The following is a 23,031-nucleotide window of genomic DNA, read 5'->3' on the forward strand; positions in this document are numbered from 1 at the left end:
GTACTCACTTTTGTGAGATACTGTATGTGACCTTATAGAACCGGTAGTCTATTAGTCATTGTTTGTGGTACTTTTCTCCATTCTGCAACAAGTGATTTCTGTGGTACCGGAGAGCGTGTGATGCCTGGACAAGCTGCTTTGCTCAATTACATCTTTTTTTGATGATCATTTTTGACAGAAAGGCAGGAGCTGATAAAATTCTGTCCAAATTCTTCTCTGTATAACAAACGAAAGATTGGCTTCCATATGGTAAGATCAGTTGTACACATCTCTGTTGAGCAAATGAAACTCATCCTACTGGTCCAGCTGGCTAGCCGAGTCATCACCTGGAAGCCAACAATCACAGCAGGATGCTTACTTCATGCATGCCAGGTGTATCCTTGCAACTTGCACCTTGCTGCCAATTCTCAGAGAAATGCTATGATGTCTGGCCCTGGGTTCTGAAGCACCACTGCCAATATGAATGCTTCTTTATTTAATAAAGTTTATGCTAACCTGTAACAGTCTGTTTTAGGGATGCACCGAAATGAAAATTCTTGGCCGAATACCGAACACGTTGTTTCGCGTTTTTTCCATTTATTTTGCCATTTTTTTCACCATTGCATAAATTAAATAGTCAAAATGTGCTTTTTACTATTTTGTCTTGCTTTTCAAAGAAAAAAAATCAATTACAAAAACTACAATTTCAAACTATTTAACACTGAACATTTTCTTTTCATTCCAGCAGGCATCGGCTACCAACAAGGCACAATATAACTTTAAATAAATAAATATATAAATGAGTTAAAAAAAAATATTTTGATGTGGTCATCTTTGAGCCCCCCTTGAATAGTTCTGTTTGGTTCTATCCGGCTGATTATAATCGGAATATATACCGCTTGCGTCCCTGTACACCTCACGGACTATTATTGTAGATATGGTATAGTTAGATACGTTGTTAATGTTATGTCCCTTGATGGATTTAGTTAGTTTAAACTAAAGGTTAGTTCATTTAGTCCCCGCCTTTTTTTTCAGCTCCCAGGCCATAGTACTAGTTCATGTTTCTTATTTTGTGTTTTGACCCTGTTTTCTGTGACCGCGAATTTGATTCCTGCTTTGCCCCGTTTATGCCTGTTTGCCGATCGCCCGACCCTTTGCCTGTCTTGACAAAGTTTTTTCGATTACGATTTGGATTTGTCTGCCTGCCCTTAAATAAATACGTCTTTACCTGCACCTGCTTCCGTACTCTACTCCCTTACGTCTCGCGAAGTGACAGAATACTCTGGAACAGAAACAAATCAAACGCACGTGTCCACAATAAACAATGTCACGGTTGTCAACATCCGAATAGCATGCGCTCGCTGAGCACTTGTGCACGTAGATCTGGCATGCGTGCGCCCCCCTCATCTCTCCGAGCGCGCTGCCGGAAGTGGAGGTCGTGACATTTGCGCGTCTCACTCTGGTTGCTAGTCTACTTGGTCGCGTCATCAAACACGTCATTGTCCGGTCAAATTTATTCGGCCTTTTGACTTATTCGACCAAACACCGAAAGTGTTTTTTTTTTTTTGCTATTTTTGGCCGAATAATTTCGGTTGCCGAATATTCGGTGCATCCCTAGTCTGTTTACTGAGGTCTTACGTTTCAAGCTTTCTGATGATGTCTAGGGGAATTCTAACTTTTTCATAAATTGGTTCTGAGCTATCTAGTATAAAGTTTACATTCAAAGTCAAATACTTCAGGAAGTAAAAACTTCAACCATGTTTGTGGTGTGTGTGTGTGTGTGTGTGTTTGTGAGATCCTTTGCTCAGATTATACCGGCTGTCGCAAAAGTCTCCATACATGGAAGATATTTTGTTGAAAAGCATCCTAAGTGTTCATATAATAATATATGTATGAATACTTTTGGAAGACGTTTTGCTAAAAAGGGTCCTATGTATGGAGACTTTTATATTGTATATAATTAATATATTTTTTTCAGATAGCCTTTAAGAAAGCCTTTGACAAATGATGAATGTATTGAAATCATTCTCATGGCTGGATCTGGAAGCAAGGTTGCGATGGGCTTTAACCGGAAACGTGGCAAGCACTTCACACGCAGCACTGCTGCCAAACTTATTAACAAATTCAAAAAGACTGGAAGTGTCGCAGACCAACCGAGAAGTGGACGTCCACAAACATCCACTGACGGGCACAACTGAAGTGGTGCTGGCAAACACAGTCCCCTATGTACGGAGACTTTTGGGACATCCTGTAGATTGTTTGTTTTTGTATAGTTATTCATCTGTCTACAAAATCACAAAGTCTGAAAGTATAAATGTTTCAACAGTGTGACAGTAAAGCCAAAAAAATATTTTGAATGCTCATTTATTCATGTAAATTAATCATTAAATAATTACAAACCTGACTTTTAGCATCCGTTTAGTTTTTCCTGTAGGGCTGATCCAAGGATTATTCCCTGTTAGAACCATAATCAACTTAAATTACAAGTAGGCAATTTGGTAAGGAATTAGTTTGAAACAAAATCATAAGATACTTGAAATTTGTGGATTTAATTGCATTGTTCTCTCTACCTCTTTATGTAAAGTGTACAAGTGCATGAGGCTACAATGTGGAAGCAGGAGCCTTCCAGTGCTTTTGTTTTTAATGCTTAAACTGTTACTTCGCTTGAGTGAAACTATCTGTGATTTTAGGTTGCTGTTTTTGGACTCTGCTCTTGTTGCTGCTATCACTCAAATGTGTGTGTGTGTGTGACTGAGAGAGAGAGGGCGTGAGCATGGCTTGCCTTTTCTGTTGGTACTGTTCTCATGAACTCTGTGTGAAATTTATCTAATCTAGGGCTGAAACTAACCATTATTTTGATAATCTGTTAATCTGTCGTTTATCGATTAGTTGGATTTAAAAGGCCAATTTTTATTTTCTGATTTTTTTCGGAAAAAACTTTCACATTCTGCCCAGTGCTGTCCTTCAAACATTGTGCAAATTGAAGGCTGTGACAAAGGTATTAAACGTGTCCACGTAGGCTATGCTATACATTGGGCAAAGGATTAAAACAAACAAACAAACAAAACATTATATTTTGAAAGCAAAAAAACAACTGATCTTTAAAACTTTTAATCAAGCTTCAAAGCAGAAATTAAATCACTATTTTAAAAAATGGTAAAAAAAAAAGAACAAAAGCACAAACTAAGTGTTAACTGGTAAGAGGTTGAATGTTCTGCAGTATAACACACATTCCCTCATTTGAACACAGTAACATGTTACTTTATTCTGTAAATGTATGACACTTCTTACAGTTGCAATCAAAATGATTCAACCCCCATTGCAAATCAGGTTTATTGTCAAAATGTACGGACTTTCAGCTGTTTGCAATGAACACATCAAACAAAAGCAATTGAAATAGTTCAACACAACGAATACTTCAAGTGGTTTCCCCAAATTCAACTGAATATGCAACTTGTCCAGTTTCTAAATTATTCAACCCCCTGAATAGAATCCCTCACAACAGCACAAATATGAAAACAGGTGTTGTCTCAAGCACACCTGATGCAAGTAATCAAGGGCGTCATTAGTTGCATCAGGTGTGCTTGAGCTGGAACACATGAAATACCTGAAACTGGCTAGGGGCAGGAAATACTTTAAATACCTGGAAATACTTGAAAAAGGAAGCTATCACCGGCTGTAACCAGATTTCTGAGAAGGCAGGTTGTTAAAAACCCTCGAGTGACTGCAAAAGACCTGCAGCAAGACTTTGTGGCAACAGGCACCTAGGTTTCAGTGAGCACAGTAAGGCACATTCTAATCACAGAAGGTTTCCATGCCAGAACTCCAAGACGTACACTACTGCTGACCCAAACGCACAAGAAAAGTCTGCTCAAAATCATTTATATGTCAGTCAGACATGGTGGTGGCTCGGTGATGCTCTGGGGCTGCTTTGCATCCTCTAGAAATGGAAACCTGCAGCATGTAGAAGGCAAGATTCATTGAAGTATCAGGAAATCCTATGCGAAAATGTCATGCTGCCGTGAGGAAGCAGAAGCTTGGGCTTCCTTGGACCTTCCAACAGGACAATGATCCCAAGCTTACCTCCAATTCCACCCAGTCTTGGTTGCAGAAGTGACTTGGATTTGAAGAAGGCTGTTGCAGCACACAAACCAAGAATATTACTGAATTGGAGGCCATTGCTCATGATGAATGGGCTAAGATTCCTCAGGAACGCTGCCAGAAGCTGGTGCCTGGCTATGCATCTCGTTTGCAGCAGGTCATAACAGCAAAAGGGTGCTCTACTAAGTACCAAAGATGCTTGCCTTGAAGGGGCTGAATAATTTAGAAACTGGAGAAGTCATTATAAGATGCATTTTCAGCTGAATTTGGGGAAACCACTTGAAGCATTCGTTATGTTGAACTATTTCAATTGCTTTTGTTTGATATGTTCATTGCAAACAGCTGAAAGTCTGTACATTTTGACAAACCTGATTTGCAACAGGGGTTGAATAATTTTGATTACAACTGTACATTTTATATACAATTACATGTTAACACCATTAGTTACTGCTCTCATAAAGTTACCTTTCTTTCTAAATATATAGCTAAATATAACATCAAACATATTTGATCGAAATGAATGTTTAAGTCAGAGTTATTGCGATTCCTTTTTATTGCGCGCTGTTTGACGCGTATGCGTGGGCCCACGCTCATTCAGTGAAGTTTAATGGAGACTCACTCGCTGTTAAACAGCACATGCATCTGTCACAGCGTCTGACACGACAAGCCATGTTAATACACTTACGAGTTAGTTTGAAGCACTTAATTTAAAATACTCATGTTTTGCACAGCCTGGATCGTGCACTTTTCCCACAGCAGCTCACTCTGTGATCTCCACTGTTTCTCAGATGTGTTTTATTCATAGAAATGAGTTTTTCATCATCGTGAAGAGACGTCACTGACGGGGGTTATCCAGCGTGACGTCACAGACTCCGCTAATCCACAATGAAATATCGATTAGTTGTTGCAGCCCTAATCTAAACCATAAACTTGTATGTTTCAAGGAAAATCAGCTGATGTGTTTTTAAAACTAACTTAAAAACACATCACATAACTTACCAGACACATAACTTATCAGTGTCAGATCTGACACCACTCTGTGATGCAATAGCAGTGTTTGTGTTACTGTTGTGGTGTTCTCAGAAGGGAGGTATTATTTGAGCCGTTAAAGAAAGCCGTTTCCTAATTCTGATGAATAAGTTAATGCGATATGAAAAGTTCTTTGTTTTCTCCATCGTGCTACATGTCCAGTGCACAATACTAATAACAGGTAGAGCTAGAGCTGTACGTTTGACACCATTTTATATTGTGAAGATGGAGATTAATTTAAATGATCGAGGTAGAGATGAATTTATATTGTGGAGATGGAGATGAATTTATATTGTGAAGATGGATAGTAATTTAAATGGTACAGGTGGAGATGAATTTATATTGTGGAGATGGAGATTAATTTAAATGGTAGAGGTGTAGATTAATATAGTGGAGATAGAGATTAAGTTGTAGAGGTGGAGATGAATTTATAATGTGGAGATGGAGGTGGAGATGAATTTACATTGTGCAGATGGAGAGTAGTTTAAATTGTAGAGGTGGGGATGGAGAGTAATTTACATTGTAGAGGTGGGGCTGGAGAGTAATTTACATTGTGCAGATGGAGAGTAATTTATATTGTAGAGGTGGGGCTGGAGAGTAATTTACATTGTGCAGATGGAGAGTAATTTATATTGTAGAGGTGGGGATGGAGAGTAATTGACATTGTGCAGATGGAGATTAATTAAAATTGTGGAGGTGGGTATAGAAATGAATGTGTATTGTGGGGATATTGTTTATTAAATTGTGTTGCAGTAATAGATCTGCCGAGTTTTTTTTGAGCTAGCAGGTTGTTGGAGACGCCCTATTCACCATATAGTGCAATATTTGGGCTGCAGCCATTTTGTATTGTTTTAATTCCTAGTGAGAGGATTATATCCCCTGGCTGGTTCACTATATTATCCATTATAACTGCTGTACATTATTTCCACAATACATAGACATTTGACTGAGTTAAAAATTGTTCTTTAAAAAAAAAAAAAAATCACTTTTTCATTTTTTAGATTGTGTCCCTTTCACTGCTGCCCTATATAGTACTTTATAGAGAAGTACACCGTAAATGGAGAGTGAGGGATTTATTGGATGTGGTGGACGTTTTTCGGAACAGACTTATTTTTTTGAAAGCGACCTCAGACACATGAACTTAGAAAGTAAACAAGGCCTCAAGTAACTAGTCTGTGTTGCAAAACACTGTCAAAATAAGATGCTCATGTTGGCTATGAACTCAAGTGTAGCTCAAGTTTATAGAAAAATGCAAATTGGAAGACCACCATGTAGAGCCTGCAGGTCTGTTTCACATGCTGTAACAAGAGGTTACAAAAGCTGCAGTGCAGGTACATTTTTGTTCCAAAAGATATCAAATAAGTGTGGTTTTAAGGTTATGTACCATAAATAAGTGTTTTTTTTTTCCTCCCCCCCAAACCACCCTCGAGATGAGCACCTGTGCCTGAAAATACAGTTTAGTATTTATTCATGGAGTCTGACTGCGTGTTGCATCTTGTGCTATAGAGTTGTGGAGTATCTGAACATGGAGGAAGAAGAGTCCATGAACAGTGCTGTATTATCCCCCTCCCTGATACTGCTGTTTGACTCATGCAACTGAAGACCTAAGTCACCTGATTGTAGAGGGAAGACACAATGCCTTTATTGTATTGAGTGAACATAAGGAAAGCAGCTAGCACAACAGGATTTTTAATTACCAATACTTGAATGTAGTGTGCTTTTTGTTGCATTCTTCCAGCTTGGTCATTTTGTAAATTTTTCACCTGCCTCCATCACATGAGGAGGCTGAAGACCAGTATATGTTTCCTTCGAGACTAGTGAAGCTAGTGCTGCTGAACACAAACCGAGCAAATCTGGTTTCTCTGTAACAGAACAAGTTTTCTTTCTATTTATTTATTTTTTGGGACTCTGTTTGACCTTGAGAGAGAGAAAAGGGTTTCTGGTGAGGGACCGATTGTTTATAGCTGCTGGAACATTAATGATAATGGGAACTGATTGATTGTTTTTTGGACGGTCCACAACATTAATGTAACTTTAGGTGGATAAAAAGTATGTTATGTCGTTCTTCAATAAATAATTATTGATGGCATATTGCTGTGGCATAAAAGGAATAAAAGACTTCAGGCTGTGCTGTTATAAGAAAACAATTTGTCAGAGATAAATTAATTAAATAAAATAAAATTAATTAAGATAATTGAGGAAGCTGAAAATTGTGTTCCTGAAAACAAGACTAATTGTTCAGCATCCTGTTAGTTTTCTTTTAAGGTCAGTTTTGAATCATTGGTGTCTAGTTTCATCCTTTAAATCCGAGGAAAAAGAGTCTGCGTGGGAGACAAAAAATCATGGCTTTTTAAAATGATTGACTTGTTTTTAGCATGTGTTAATCAGTTTTGAATGCGTAAGATCTGAAAATTGTGCCTGACTCAAGTAATTACGGTGTGAACTTTTAAAGTTAAGCCTCCCAAGTCAGTTTCGTTCGTCACAGTTACGGTAATATAAGTGGGTGTAGCATTGCTGATACAGTAAACAACAATTATGTAGAAATGCTCAATAGAACCAACACTATTTCAAAATAGGAACTGTTGATGATTGTCTTGTGTGTGCTGCTATTACACACACCCATCCTCAAGCAGTTAAGGTGTGCAATACCAAGTCTTTCCTTAAACTAAATGAACTGTTCCATCACATTTAATAATATGGCTTTATTTATTTTGCCATTCCCTGCTTCTTTACCTGCTCATTCACACTGTGGACTAACATCTCTGTAATGATTGCCCTGAACAGCTATGGAATCAAATTGCAACAAATTCATCTAAGAATCTGCAGTGATTGTGTTGTACACTCGTTTTGTATATACTGAGTAATATGGAACTGCAGTTCCTACCACTTTTAGTTTTAGGCAGAATGGTAGCTCTGAAACACTGACAGGTCCGCCAGGTAATTTTTGATTATTGTTATTTTTTTCCAAACAGCCTGTGTACGTGTTATTTGTTTTTAATAAGCTTCGGTATTGGTTCTGTCTTAAGCTTCATAAAAAAAAGAGTAAATCTCACTTCAATTTGACTGGATTGGTGTAATAGATGACTCATTTGTGGACTGTTCTCTCTCTCTCTCTCTCTCTCTCTCTCTCTCTCTCTCTCTCTCTCTCTCTCTCTCTCTCTCTCTCTCCTTCTCCTTTCCAGGTGATTTAAAAGCTGCATCCGCTTCATGTGCACGATTTGAGGGACTTGAAGACCTGAGGCTTCTGTGACCTCCACCCTGTCTGATGGAGCTGTGCCTGGCCTGCTTGCCGCTCGTCACGTTGCTGACCCTCCTGACCTCTGAGGTCACGCCGTCCCTTGGCCAAAAGGTTTACACAAACACATGGGCCGTCCATATAAGCGGAGGAGAGGAGGAAGCCAACCGCATTGCCCAAAAGCATGGTTTCATTAACCACGGCAATGTGAGTATTTTTCCAGCTATGTATTCTCTGACCTTTTGGCATGGCTGTAATTTCTGAAGTGATAATTTTGTCCTGATGCAAATCTCTGCTGTCGGCTGGCATGTAGTAATTAAGCCTTGATTATACCTTTACGATCCTGTTCAAGTATAACAATCATTCATTCTTATATAACATCACAGTCTTCATGGTGTCACAGTTTTACTTTTATATTGCTTTTTTTTATTAGGCTTTTGTATTGCTTTTTATTCAGCTTCAAACTATGTTTAAAATCAGTAGAGAATCTATGAAAACTGTTTCCCGCTCACCTTATTTTATATGGTATTGATATTCTGTAAAGGGGAAAAAAGCAGACGGCCTTAAAACATTGTCATAGCGGGAGAAAATATCTTGGCTGATGAAATGCAGTTACAGTTCTTTCTACTTTCTGCATTTTGTAGAGTTTAGTTAAATGTTTACAATTTTTTACTTCAAAACAATGACTCTTTTCAGATATTGCTAGTATGTATGTATGTTTTCAACATTGTAAGGGTTTCTGAGATGTGTAGAACAAGGATAGAATCCTGGATATTGAAACCTGGACCATACCCTTCCTAAATCACTCATGCACTAGCCCAGATTTCCTAATCATGTTAATTCCCAATGTGCTCATTCAGTTCTTTGATTGTACTGGAGATCTTGAGTATTGCTGGTTTTGTGTGGGAAAGGCAGATCCAGAGACTAGAAACTATCGTCAGTGAGTTAATGATTTACAACAATTACAACGTTTAATTTATTCATAAATGACACGTCGTCCATCTTACTGGTTTGTAGTTAGATTTAATGTTGTCAGACTTCAGAGAGACAAGTTGGTTCCTATTCCCACTTATGATATAGATGTGCTAAATAGTCATTACCCCCCCCCCCCCCCCCCATCTCTCTCTCTCATTCATCACTCTTTTTTCATTTTACAGAGTAACCGTGAAGCATAAGCTTCTTTGTTTTGAAAACTTTAAAGCACCGTGACTGTTGCAAAGCACCTACAACCAAGACTCCTTACATAAATGTTAAATAAATGTCTCCTAACAAAAAACAAACAAAAAAACTTCACCACTTTGCCGATTATGTTTTACTCTGTTAAACAACACATTTTTATATAAATTTATTAATTTATCTGGGGAGTTTACCATACAAGTTGCATGTGAATAAGCTGTTACTGTAGAAGAAATAAGGTATTAGAACGAGCAAATTAATATAAACGTATAGTTCACGTTACAGCCGGAACCACTGTCCGAGCTGTGCTGTTATACAATAATAACACGCACCTTCTTACCAGGCAGATTCAAGCATTCAACCGCACTGTGATATAAAACATTTTATGACATTAAATTTAATTTATTGTTTATTAATAAGTTAAACATTGTAATCATTGGCAAAACATTGATTATAAGCAGAATAACATCTGCGACAAAGATTTCTCTGTGCGTTGTGCCATTGCATCACCTTGCATGTATTATTTTCATATCACTGCATGGTCTTTCCTGTGTTCTTCCTTACATGATGAAGTTGCACGTGTTAACTTAGCATGTAATGTCTGTAAAATATATGGTCATAAAATCAGCAAAATGCTTGCCATTCACAACAAAAGGTCAAATGCAACTAGCAACCAAAGCCTATGCCTTTCCCTTGTGAGAAGAACACAGTCAATTATTATAGAATCGTTATTGACCTATGATTATTTGTTAAGTGAGAAGAATCACACGTTTTAGTAAAAAAAAAAAAGTAATTAATCCAAACTGTACTGTTTTATGCAAAAATCAAACTTGAATTGGTATTATCTGTCTAGGTAACTAGTTGTCTATTTAAACCTGTTTCATGAAAAACATTGCTAAAGCAGTATGCTATGGCATATAAAGGCAATTCCAGACAGTTCTGTGCTTCCAACTTTGTGGCAACAGTTTGGGGAATAACCACATATGGGTGTGATCGTAAGGTGTCTACAAATGTATGGCCAAATAGTGTAAGTTTACGTTTATGGCTCTTTTTGTGAGTGCTGTACTTCACAGACATACTGTCTTGGTGTATGTTTACATCATTCCACCCAGCATCTGCGCATCAATATATAAAGTCTCCTGGGTTAAGTAATGACGAGGGACTGAAGTATTTTGACACTATGTAGTTCAAGAAGTTACAAACACAAAACACAATCTTTATTGCAGAACTCCTGGCACAACTGTATTCCCGTTATTTTTAGCTGTGGAATATGGCTTTGGTTAGTCATACAGTATCTGGGGGTTGTGTGTGTGAGTTTTTCTTCCACATAGTGTCCAGCATTGCTGTATAAGCGACGCCTGGTTAGGTTATTTATTTATTTATATTTAATAGGAAAAAAACCACACACACATGCACCACTGCTTCCTGGATGTTCTTTTCTGTTGCTGTTATTTGAATAGTGTGTTCATTGTAGACACAGATGATCCAATCTCTTACCAGGCACAAAATGAGAGTGACTCAAAAAGGACTTTGAACAGCAGAAGCTACAGCAGTCAGGAAGAGCCCCACTGCACACACATTCATTCTCTTCCTTCCTTCCACCTGGTTATGTGGAGCTCATTAATGAATAATTCTCCTAAATGTATGTTTTGATCACTCTGGGTGGCTGATGAAATGCACGAAGCATTTTCTTGACTGTTTGGTTTGTGTGCGCGCGCGTCTGCTATTTTTGAAAGTGCAGCCGCCTTTACAGGCATGTGTGGGATGAGTGTGCTTACAATGAAGCCTGTCTTTTTTTTTTTTTTTTTTTTTTTTTTTTTTTTTTTTTTTAAAACATTCTTACCTTCATTCTTACCTTCACCACACAAAAGGCCTTGACCTTAGAAGTATTAACTGAATTATATGTCATTCTTCCTGGTGCATGCTATTTTCTGACTAACAAAAGACAACATCATCAAAATAATATAAAAAATAACAAGACCAACTGGACCAATTTCTGCTTTTCTTTGTGTGCTACTGAATTAATTAGCAACGAGCACTTTGGAAAATATGCCACGTAGAAGGATTGTGTTTTGAATTATTCATTTGAGTAAATGTTGCACCGGCATTCCTCCTTATAGATTACATGTGCAATAAAGACTCCTGGTAACCAGATGGACCAGTAAAGCCCAAGGACAATGATGAATGGCTTTGTTCACTTAGCAAGCTTTTGGACAGTGTAGCATGTGAAGCAGTGAGTAATTGATTCAGCGTTTCCAAGCCTATACTCCAGTGGACATGCCTCGTGCCACTGGGGGACATTGCGATAGGTGAATATCATCCCTTGCCTATCCTGTGTCTTATGGTTTAAGAAGCCTAGGATTTGTGATCATTAAATATTAAAATATTTTTTAAGGCTTCAGTTTAGTTTTATTCGTGAAGCACTTTTAATAGTGGAGATTGTTACAAAGCAGCTCTACAGAAATCTGAATCTAAAATTTAAATGGATCCCTAATCAGCAAGAAAACAAGAGGTAGAAAACTTTAGAGGAACCAGACTCAAAAGGGAACCCATCCTCATCTGGTTGACAATGAGTTGTGTAATTATCTCTCTTACAGGACTTAAGAGAGTCATTTCTCTTCTATAACTCTCTTCGATAGAGTCAAACAGTGCTAACTGTGTTAAGAGGAACTTGGGTTTGAGCATCATTCTGGAGTGTTGACTGCAAGTTATCAGCTGTTGACTTGAAGTGTAGACTTGAGTGTGAACCGTTCTTAGCAATTGCAGTCTTTAAGCAATCCAAGGAGGGACATTCACAGCCATCTTTAGGGTGAACAGTGCACACCTTTTCTCAGTTCTCAACGTTCAGATTCTTGGTGTTTGATCAGTAGCTTTAATCGAGAGCGTGAGGACAGCCAACCTGTGCACACAGAGCAGTAACAACGAGCGTTGCCATTAGAAATGAGTGCAAGGCAGCACGGATTGCGTGTGCACGTGTGAATTATGCAGCGTGAAGGGAGTGTACAGAAACGGTCATGTCTGAGAGCACTTCAGTCTGGTGAGATCGGAGGGACACTTCCTTAAAGTAAAGGAGTCATAGACTGAAGTAAAAAAAAAAAATATATATATATATATATAAAAAAAAATTATATAAAGTCTTGGGATGGTTTGTGTTTAAATGAAAATTAAAACAAGTTCAAATGAACAATACGATGATGATGATGACGATTTTTTTATTATTATTATTTGGAGTTGGAATATACTTGCATTTTTCAAACCAAGGCTTGTATGTGAGCATAAACACACTCAGTGATTGTTAGTTAATTCCTCCTGTTCAGGTTTAATGGCTTAATCTGTAACACAGTCTTGATTGTATGTGGGTTTGTAAAATTGCTTTTACAAATTTTCACTGGTTATGAAGTTGCATAGCTTCTCATGCTTTACCTGATGTATGATCTATGATATAGAAGCATACACAAGCTAAACTTCATACCAAGCCTGAATGTGCATGCACCTAGACTAAATGAGCAGTATCTGGATACATCTTGTCCATGATGAGAGATTTGTAAAGTTTTTCCAGCTTCCCTAGTATTGCCTAGAGAAAGTTAACGTTTATGCACTACTGTATGTTTTATCACTCGATTAGCCTCGTGAGTCAGAATGTTCTGAAGCGGAAACTCGACGTCCCTCGATGTCCCAGCATCTGTTGAACCATGTAGTCATTCAGCGTGGGCCACACGAAGGCCGCAGAATCCATCAGGCAAGGCTGATGTCTTAATAAAACGTAGACACACAAGCAGCCCTCTCTCCAAAACTCTATTCTCCAACCAGCTCTTCTCTAATAAATTCTCTCATTAGGAACATTTAGTTCCACTAGGCACGCAGACTGTGGAAACGAGGCATCCATAAGCTCTCGCAGAATGACGAGATGTAATAAATGCAATGATGAAGCCGTTGTAATTTGATTCTATCTATCTATCTATCTATCTATCTATCTATATAACATCCACTATGATGGTCCATTTTAAATGCACTACACTCGAGTGCATGAATCCTTTTGTGCAGGAGCGGAGTGGAACGCATCCAGGTACAGCATTTAGTAATTTAGTCAGGTTCATATCAGTGCCAGAAACAGAAGACACTTGCGCTCTGTTTTCTTTTTTTGTTTTTAAGGTTGTTTTACATGTATTAAAAACAAGGGCTTAAACTCCCAGGAAGTCATCCATTAAATTTGTACAGCTGGGAAACCAGGTCATCGCAGGTGACGTGCTCATGCAGAGAAAGCAAGATCACAGCTGCAGCTGACTGTTTTTAGGGCACGTTATTGACCCTGGTCCATTTCCTTTCTCTATTATAAAGGTACCAGATATTCATACGCCACAGATTGGTATGCCATACTGCACCAAATACCGAAATGAAGTCAAAGATTTAGCAATACCCCCCCCCCCCCCCCCCCCCCCAAGCACAGCAGTCCGCTTTTGCAAATATTTGACGAGTTTACGAGAACGTGATCTTTGTGAGGGTTCTTTCGAGACTATCTGACTTCATTGCTGTTTGCTTTTTGTTCCAGTAGATACAGTTCCTGTACTGTTGCTCAATCCACACCCACATATGTTCACTGTGATTATCAAAACACCACTTTCATGTAGTTTTTCATCTCCTGCTGTACTTTGCCTGTTTAATTGGAAACATGGGTATTTATAATAAATACTTGTTATTACAGCAATGTCGTGTCTGAATAGAGTTTTATGTTGCCAGATGTTGGATTAATCATCAAGCTCCACCTTGAACAGGATGACTTCAAAGTAGTGTCTGTAAAATGTTGGAACCATGCTGTTTTTCTTTCCTGTTCTACATTTTAATTTTATTTATTTATTTATTTATTTATTTATTATTTATTTATTTATTTAAACTTTTTGAACTGCTTTGTTTAACCAATAGTCTCCAGCTTTTTTTTTGGGGTTAAGATACAAGTTATTTGGGATGGTCGGCTTTCTTGCTTTCTGCCCTGTTGTTAAATGCATCCTGACGTTACTTGTCTGTCCAATTTAATCCACCTGTGTGATGTGTCTTATATACCGATCAGCCATAACATTTAAAACCACATACCTAATAATATGTGGGTCCCCTTTGTGCCACCAAAACAGCTCTGCCCCGTCAAGACATACACTCCACGACACCTCTGAAGGGGTGCTGTGGTTCCACTTTAGGGTCCTTGTTTAAACCACTTCTAGTGGCTTCTCAAAGTTCTGTTCACTTTGTCTGCTGAGCTACCACTTATCTCTTCTTAGTATTAGTAATTCACTGGGCCAGACTTCACTTAATCACAAAACATACAGACCTTTGGTCTTGTTTTACTAAACAGTAGTGTTTACCTGATTGTGTTTGTAGGTTGGTAAGTTTTCATCTGCAGTCAGAAGTTTGCTATATCTATGGGTTTCTCTTTATCTGTTGTCTCTCACCATATAAGTAGTTTAATCTTGTATTATAATTACCATGCCAAAAAAATGTATATTTGGGTGCAGTTCCTCTGCAAGTCATAGTTCGTCATGGTGTTTGTTCATCTCATTTTTTTATTTCCTGCTGCTTGTAAGCCACCAGATGCTTATCGGGAAACATTTTCCATTTGGATAGAAAATGGCTGTACCACAGCATGGCTGCTTTCAGAGCTTCGGCAGAGAAGCTGAGCTTCTCTCGTGTCCTTGAGCGCCATCCTCGTACCACAACAGAAGGATGTTTAGCCTGAACTTCTGCTTATTTTTGTTTTCCAGGAATTGTGTGCATGCTGAATAATTTACAAATGAGGCAAACTTGCAAAGAAAGTGTAACCACATTTCCCCACTGTGTTTTGCTCCTCCAGCAGCAGCGGTCACATTGTTGATATACAAGTGAGGTTTCAGCTCCTTAAGCTTACAATAAGTGTTCTGCCTGAAATGGAGGTAAAAGAAGTGCCTCAAGATAACCAGTGACGCTTGAATAGGTCAAAATAAAAAAATTAAAAAGTATAACCTTGTAGGCCATTGTGTGCTTGTGTGTATTTTAAGCATCGTAAAAGCTTAAGTACTCTACGGTGACTAGTTACGGTTTGAGCATTTCAGATACTGATTTCCTCAGATTTGCTTGCATCGAGTGGTATGAAAAACTAAAGGCAACACAGTGAACAGCAGTTTCGCTGACGAACACGTTGTTAATGAGCGAGGACGAAGGAGAATGACAAGAATAGTTTGAACTGAGGACGTCTACGGTATTTTAACTAACCACACTTTACAACCGTTGTGAGTAGAAAAGCATCTCCGAATGTACGCTGAATCTTGAGGCAGTTACAGAAGACCATATCAGGGTCCTTTTTTTCTTGTCAACCAGTAACAGGAATCCGAGACTACATTGCATTTACATTTATGGCATTTGGCAGATGCCGTTCTCCAGAGAGATTTACGTTTATCTCGTTTATATAACTGAGCAGTTGAGGGTTAAGGGACTTGTTCAAGGGCCCTGTGGTGGCAGCTTGGCAGTGCTGGGGTTTTAACTCATGATCTTCCAATCAGTAGTCCAACATCTTAGGCACTGATCTACCACTGCCCTGAGCACAGGCTCACTGAAACTGACCAGTTGAAGATTGGAAGAAACATTGTCTGTTCTCAAACTGTACTGGAGGGATAAACGCCATTCTTTCAAATGATGTTTCCTCAGTTTTGATAAAAGTGGTGGAGAGCACTAACATGCTGCTAAAGTAAGTCTCCCATCTGTGTTCATGTGACTTGAGATGTGGTGAGTGTGAAGAGCATAGCATATGATTTACATCATTTTCATATTCATCAGACAGTTCAGTGAGCTTTCTTGCTCTGTGCTTGGGGGGTGGGGTCATCCTGGAAGAGAGATTTGCATTGGCTCCTGTGGACTCGAACCATACCAGCAAAATGCAACAGCATAACAGCCTCCACCCCTCCAATTTGTCTGAAATCTCTATATGTATATACTGTGCATAAAATCTAAAAATGATTACATGCATATATGTTGACAGGATTTTTTACTTTAATGTTTATCTTGTTTGTTAGACATTTTATATTCATATATATTTTTTTGCAATAGCACTTCCTTCTTTCCTGTTTTGCCGTTCCCCACAAGATAAACATCAGCGTTTGAGGGTTTTGCAACTGTGCATTCCTCTGCAAGAGAAATGTAACCACTGCTCTCAGTTTGTTTCAATGGCTTTTTTTTAAGAAGTCCAGGACCAAGAAAGTCTTTAAAAAAATCTGTGAATAACCGCTACCTACCGTCAATTTTCTGATTTAAAATCTCAGTTTCTGTTCTTTTTTTTTTTTTTTTTACCCCTCACCTAACCTTCCTTCCCTGGGTGCCCCGCTTCACTGCTGTCTATTGACCAATGACAGGGCTTGTGCATATTTATAGTGAAAACTGGTGAGGTGCTGTTGCAGACCTGACTGTTGCTTTGTACAGAAAGAGAGAGCGTGAGGACCATGTTTGTCTTTGTAAAGCATCGAGGATGCCTCTCTCAGAGCAGCAGCAGTATTGTTCTGCTCAGTCTGGAGCTCTGAATGCAAGGAACCTTTTGTTAGTAGCGATCAATAACTATCTTTATCTTGTACAGAACAGAAAACAAATTATTTATTGAACTCCCTGTTCCAGAAATCCATGTTTTATTTTTTTCTAAACTTCAGCATTAGAATTTGTAGAAAGGACGCAATCTCCAATACACTCTTTAATTTCCACTCCTTCTCTTCACAAGCTGCCGATTATCACCCCCTTTGGCCTGTAAATTTGCAGTTTACGTAAATACATAAAATTCCTTCCTAACAATTTCCTTTAAATGCTACTATCCGTTAGAGAATAGTTTATGGCTGTAAATAATTGTGTGTTTAGGTTTTGTTTTTTAGTGGAGCTGAAGTATGTACGCGTGCTACTTGGTTTAATCATGTTTGAAACATTGTTTTTGTAAGCAAGATTTCTTTCAACAAGCCAAGTCATCGGTTCACTAATCAGATATAGTTAAAAATAAATAAATGAGTCTCCCTTTTCCAAACTAATGTTTCCTGTAATTTCTCTCTGGTCTAATGAGTTTGCCTTCAGTGATATCATTTACATAAATGCATGGGATTGGATTAACCATAACAGAGGATCTGCTACAGTGATTCATGTTTGGAAAATTAGAGTCCCTGAACTACAGCCAGTATTTATTTATTTTTTCATTTCAAATACTCTGCTACAGTATCTTTTCACTTACTTGGTTCAGTCAGCTGACTTTCCAAAAACCAAACCAAAACCTTCACTTTTACATGTGTTACATGTAGAGCTGCAACACCTAAGCAAAAAAATTGATGATAATCGATTATGAAAATTGTTGTCAACGAATCTCCTTAGCGATTAGTTGGTCTCCACAAGGCACGGCATACATTTACTCATAGTATTATTCTGTTCCGAAAAAAACGCATCGAAGAGTACAGACCAAAGTTGTGTCCCAAATGACGTAGTATACACTTACACTATTTGCCATGTACTCTACCGTGTAGTGTATGAATTTTAGAAAGGTAGTATCATCTCAAATGAAACATTAGCATTTGATTAATCTATGATAATAATAATAATAATAATAATAATAATAATAATAATAATAATCGGGCGATTAATCAATTATGAAAATAATCATTAATTGCAGCCCTGGTTACATGTAGACCCATCTGATATTAGATGAGTTTCCAAGGCAATGCTGGCGTAAATGTAGGTTTGAGAAATTTTCGGTCCGATCCACTGAATATGCTATATTTAATGCTGTTGCACATTTGGTGTCGAACAAATCTGCATGCGAACACTAGGACACGACTCGTTTTAAAACCTGCTTCCGTTGTGCCTCTGAACTTTCACATGCTTTATCAACAGACGTTTGAGAGTCTCAGCTCAGGTACTAGGAGAAAGTCTGTGTCTGATTAGTATCTGTATCAGTCAGTGCCCAAATATCTGATCTGAAATCTGTATTGTATCAGCAGTGGGGGAAAAAGCGGGTTCAGAGCAGTTTGAATTTTGGCTCAATTCAGATGTCGCATATTTGCAAAGCAAAATTCTGTGTTTGGCTGTTGTGGTAGTGGTGTGTGTTCCCAGAGACCAGGTGTGTAATTCGTATTAATGCACACATTTATCCATACGTGCTATAAACCTGAGCTTAAAATTCATCTCAAGCAGTAAAGGGAACATGGCATTTTATCATGATGATTGCAAAGCCGACCTTGCAAACTGCTTACATTCCAGAACCGAGTGTTTGATATCAAGCTTGAAAAAAATGAGAATCAACTCAAAATTCTTCAAATGTGAGTCACTAGATTTATTGCATCACTAGGAGTTTCTTCAAGGCTGGATGTCGCAACCAGACTGACCATGGTTGATATTGTGAATGTAGTTGAAATATTTTTTCTCTTTGCTGAAGTGCATGCTTCAAGGTTAATGTTGGACCTGGAACAGAAAACCCAATGTGTCTGTCCCTAGTGTAAAAGTCTGCAGCTGTTTACAAATACCTCATTTGCTGACCTTTTAATATGGCATACATTTTCAAGAACGCCTATAATGGTTTTGAAACGTGCCTAATTTGTTTTAAAGGTCTCGTACAATAGATTTACATGCATCCAAGGTCAAAAAACACTTTAACGTGCTCGTAATTTAAACTGCAACATTACCCCCAACAGCGAGCACCCAATGAAGACCAGAGGCGGGCCTTTTTGTTGCAAACCTACGTAGGTTTGCACACGAAGTAAGCCTGTAATTACTAATGACTCGTTTCAGCTGTTCAGAATCGATTCCTTCTTTTGGGAGTGAATAACTCCGTTTGTCGTGCGCTTTGAATTAGAAACTTCGCAGACATTTTTACATTCACAAACAGCTGTATAACACACTACATGAAAGATGTCTGAAAAACCATAATAGGTGCACTTTAAAAGGCAGAATTAAACCTAAAGTGATGGGAATACTTTAAATGGCACCATTACTCTCAAACGAAACCCTTAATGTCCTTTGACATAAGGACATTGGTAATGAAAGGTGATTAGAATGACACATTTGTGATTTTTACCATAATGGACACCTGGTTCACTTAAGAAATAATTGTTCAATAACTTACACGGTTTCAGTTGGATAAGACATGTTTGCTTTCTATGACTGGCTTTAGTAGTTTAGTCTTGCACTACAAGGCTGAGTAATGAATATGACAAATATTACTGCGCATGCCCAATTCATACTTACTTTAAGAGACTGAACAACATGTCAGGTTGTTCAGTATAGGTCTCATTCATTGTTCTCTAAAATATACACTCGTCAGCCACTTTAATAAGAACACGTGCACCCCTGCTCCTTCAATCATTTATCCAGTAAACCATGTGACATCAGTTCAGGGCATAAACTTATGCAGATACAGGTCAAGAGCTTCAGCTGGTTTGATTGTTTCAGAGCTGCTGATCATCTGGGACTTTCATGCAAAACACATTCACACCGAATGGTTCAGAAAACAAACAAACAAACAAAAAATTAAAATCCAGTGTGAAGCAGTTCTGCAGGTGAAAATGCTTTGTTCATGTATGACTTGTTTTGGCCTCAAATAACTTAAATCACCATGGTTGTAAAGAGTGGTTAACAGAAACGCATCTCCGAATACACAACACGACAAATCTTGATTCAGATGGTGCTGGCGAGTGTATATAAAATATTCTATTAGAATGTTGTAGCTTAAAGTCAGAGTCACTTTTGCACAACACGTCTGACTCCAGTAGCAGTTGTGGCCCAAGTCTGAATTCAGTTCATATTCTATTTAAGTTTTTCGAATACAGACTTAATACTGAATTTGTGTGTGTCTTCTGAGCCATGTATTTTGAACAGTGGTAAGCTAGTACCTTACTCGTTAAGACAAATTAAAGAAACAACTTTTACCCACCTGGCTGATCTATATCCTCCACAAAATCGTGAATTTTTTTTATTAAATCATTGTTGAATAAGATATTTTTTTGTCTGTCCTCGAATGAGTCTTATTAGCTGGCTACCCCATGAATTCAGCCCCGGGTCCTTATCATTTTCCAGCAGATTCCAGCAAGACATTTAAATTTGATTTTTTTAATCTGGTGGGGGCGGGCGGAGGGGGGGAGTACAGCAACCGAAATGGGGATGGATTTGTTCCAGAAAGCTGTGCTAGCTATTAATTTGAAGATTCCGATTTAGTCTTTGTTTTCACCCTGCAGAGAGCCGTAAAATGTCTATAAAAATAGAAAAAATAATAACTGGAGTTGAGCATATTAAGAGCCATCCAGTGTGTCAGCATGCACAGTGACTGTTATGAACAGTTTCTGCACAATTCCACTGAAAGCCTAGCTGACAGTTGGCAGGCATGCCAGCGTTGATGTAAATGCCTGCAGCATGACCGCCTTAACACCTGAACAAAACCATTCTTTCTCCAATTTTCAGAGAGTAGCATAGCTAATGCTGCAAGTGGCCATTTCTGAACCTACAGCGGGGGTGAAAACCTTGAACATTTAACTGTTAAGGTTACCTCTCAATCCTCCAGTGCAATTATAGCCAACTTCCTCAAAGAGTGTGTGAGAATGATTGGTCCAGTTAATGGAGTTGAACTCCAGAAAGGTCAAAAAGGCCAATAACCAAACCCAGATGTGTTTAAGGTACAATCCTTGCATCCCTTTCATCAAGCTTCGCCAGCCTCCACCCAAAAAATTATTTTAGCTATTCAGTAATATCTAGAACGAGCTGAGTGAGTGAGTACAATTTCATTTGTAATCATGTTTCCAGAAGCCTTGGTGTAATTTATGCCTGGCAGGTCTTTTGTGTATACTAAATCATTGGATAAAGGTTCAAATAAATGGATTAACTGCTCAAAACAATGAAGATCTTCAATGAGGCCAGGATACAACGAAACGCTCAGGCTTTTACCTTAATAATTGGAAACTGCTTTAAAGATGATTTAAGTAAGTACAGGTGGGTGGCATCCACATGTCACACCCTACTGGAGAATGAAACCTGAACGGCTCGATAGGGTCAGAGCAAATATCAAGCCACTTAATGAGAATTAAGGCATGGAGCTATACTTGTTAGGTGTGTTTTTATGGTCTGTGTATAGCTGGGGTGTGACTTCATGTTACATGTGGGTTTTTTTTTTTTTTTTTTTTTTTTTTTTTTGTTGCTATAAAAACAATTAAGGGAGGCTTAATTGGTTTGGGTTTATAATAGCAGTGTGTCCGTAGCCAGGGCAATGCATTGTGGTGCTCCTTTACAAACCAGTTATCTTCAGCATTACTGCAATAATATTACTGTTAGTTTTTTAGTAATATGTGTAAAAGTAAGTACAAGTAAAAGTCCTTGGGCATATGTCCCAGTTTAAAAAAAAAAAATTAAGTCTGTGTGGTTAAATCGGTATTTTTATAATAATTATTGCTGGTCTTACTGCCACGCAAATCCAATTCCCTTTAGGAGTTAAAGAATGCATACTCGCTATACTTGCTCGTTTTCTATGACGGTGAAGGCCTAATAAGGCTTTACTATTTGCATTTTAAATGGCAACACTGATGTAGAGAGATTATTTATACTTTTAGTCTTTTTTCGTATTAGTGTGAGCCAGATGTCAGGGAATCATATCAGTGCTTGCTGTTCAGTATGGGAAAATGTCTGAATCACATCATCCACTTGTTGTTTTTTTTTGTAATACCTTCATAAAGATATTGTACTTGGCTCACGTTGTTGCTGCTGTTTATTTTCCAGGCCCACATCTACAAGTCTCAGTGATGTTAGTCTATTTTTTTTTTTTTGCTGTATGAAGATGTTCAGTGTGGGTCTTGCTGCCCCTGTGACCTACAGATCTACTTCTCCACCTAGTCAGCACATAAAGCCATGTTACCTTGGTATTACCTTCTTCTTTGCTATCTCCATTTCACTGAGTTGCAGGAATCCAGCCACCACAGCTGATGTCTTACCGTGTTCCCATCAGTGTCCTTCACATTTGCAGGATTGCTTCAGCTTGAGTTGGTGCCAACTAGAAGTGAGTTTAGAAGTGGTGCTAACTGTGCAGATATGCAGGTTAGCTTGTCAAAATGCAGCTAAAGAAGTCATTAACAGTGTGGAGTTTGAATCCTTGCTGTACTGTACAGTTTGAGCCCTGGGGACATTTCTAAAAGCAATTAAGCTTGTTGAGATTAGAAAGAAAAATGTCATGTGTTTTCATGTTTGCAATGACTGACTGGCCATTTAATAAAAAATGAATAAATAAATAAAAATCATGTTTGTTTTACTTCCATGGAGACATGAGTACATTTGCAGCACTCGCCATATATGATGTGAGTCTTAAAGCAAAGAGGCATTTTGCACTGTTTAAGTCTCCGCTGTCTAGTCTGGACTTGTCATGCTATGGAAGGAATCCTTTCTTGATGTGTTCTCACAAAAAATGTGGGGTTTTTTTTCTTCAGGCCTTCATTTAATTTACTTTTTCTTACAAAGTGTTATATTGTCAGTTAGAAAGTTGACACCTAAACTCTTTG

General features: G+C 38.2%; 1 protein-coding gene across 3 annotated transcripts in view; it reads left to right on the top strand.

The window, feature by feature from the left end:
- The window catches only part of furina (furin (paired basic amino acid cleaving enzyme) a), an 89,505-nt gene that overhangs the window by 7,139 nt on the left and 59,335 nt on the right, over positions 1-23,031 (top strand). For all 3 annotated transcript variants that reach the window (XM_017477538.3, XM_017477539.3, XM_017477540.3), the window contains exon 2: positions 8,292-8,551. In XM_017477538.3, the coding sequence (XP_017333027.1) occupies positions 8,375-8,551 (177 nt within the window). In that variant the 5' untranslated portion in view covers positions 8,292-8,374. The remainder of the gene's footprint in view (positions 1-8,291; positions 8,552-23,031) is intronic.

Source organism: Ictalurus punctatus, chromosome 10 (assembly GCF_001660625.3).
Source record: "Ictalurus punctatus breed USDA103 chromosome 10, Coco_2.0, whole genome shotgun sequence".
Lineage (NCBI taxonomy): Eukaryota > Metazoa > Chordata > Actinopteri > Siluriformes > Ictaluridae > Ictalurus > Ictalurus punctatus.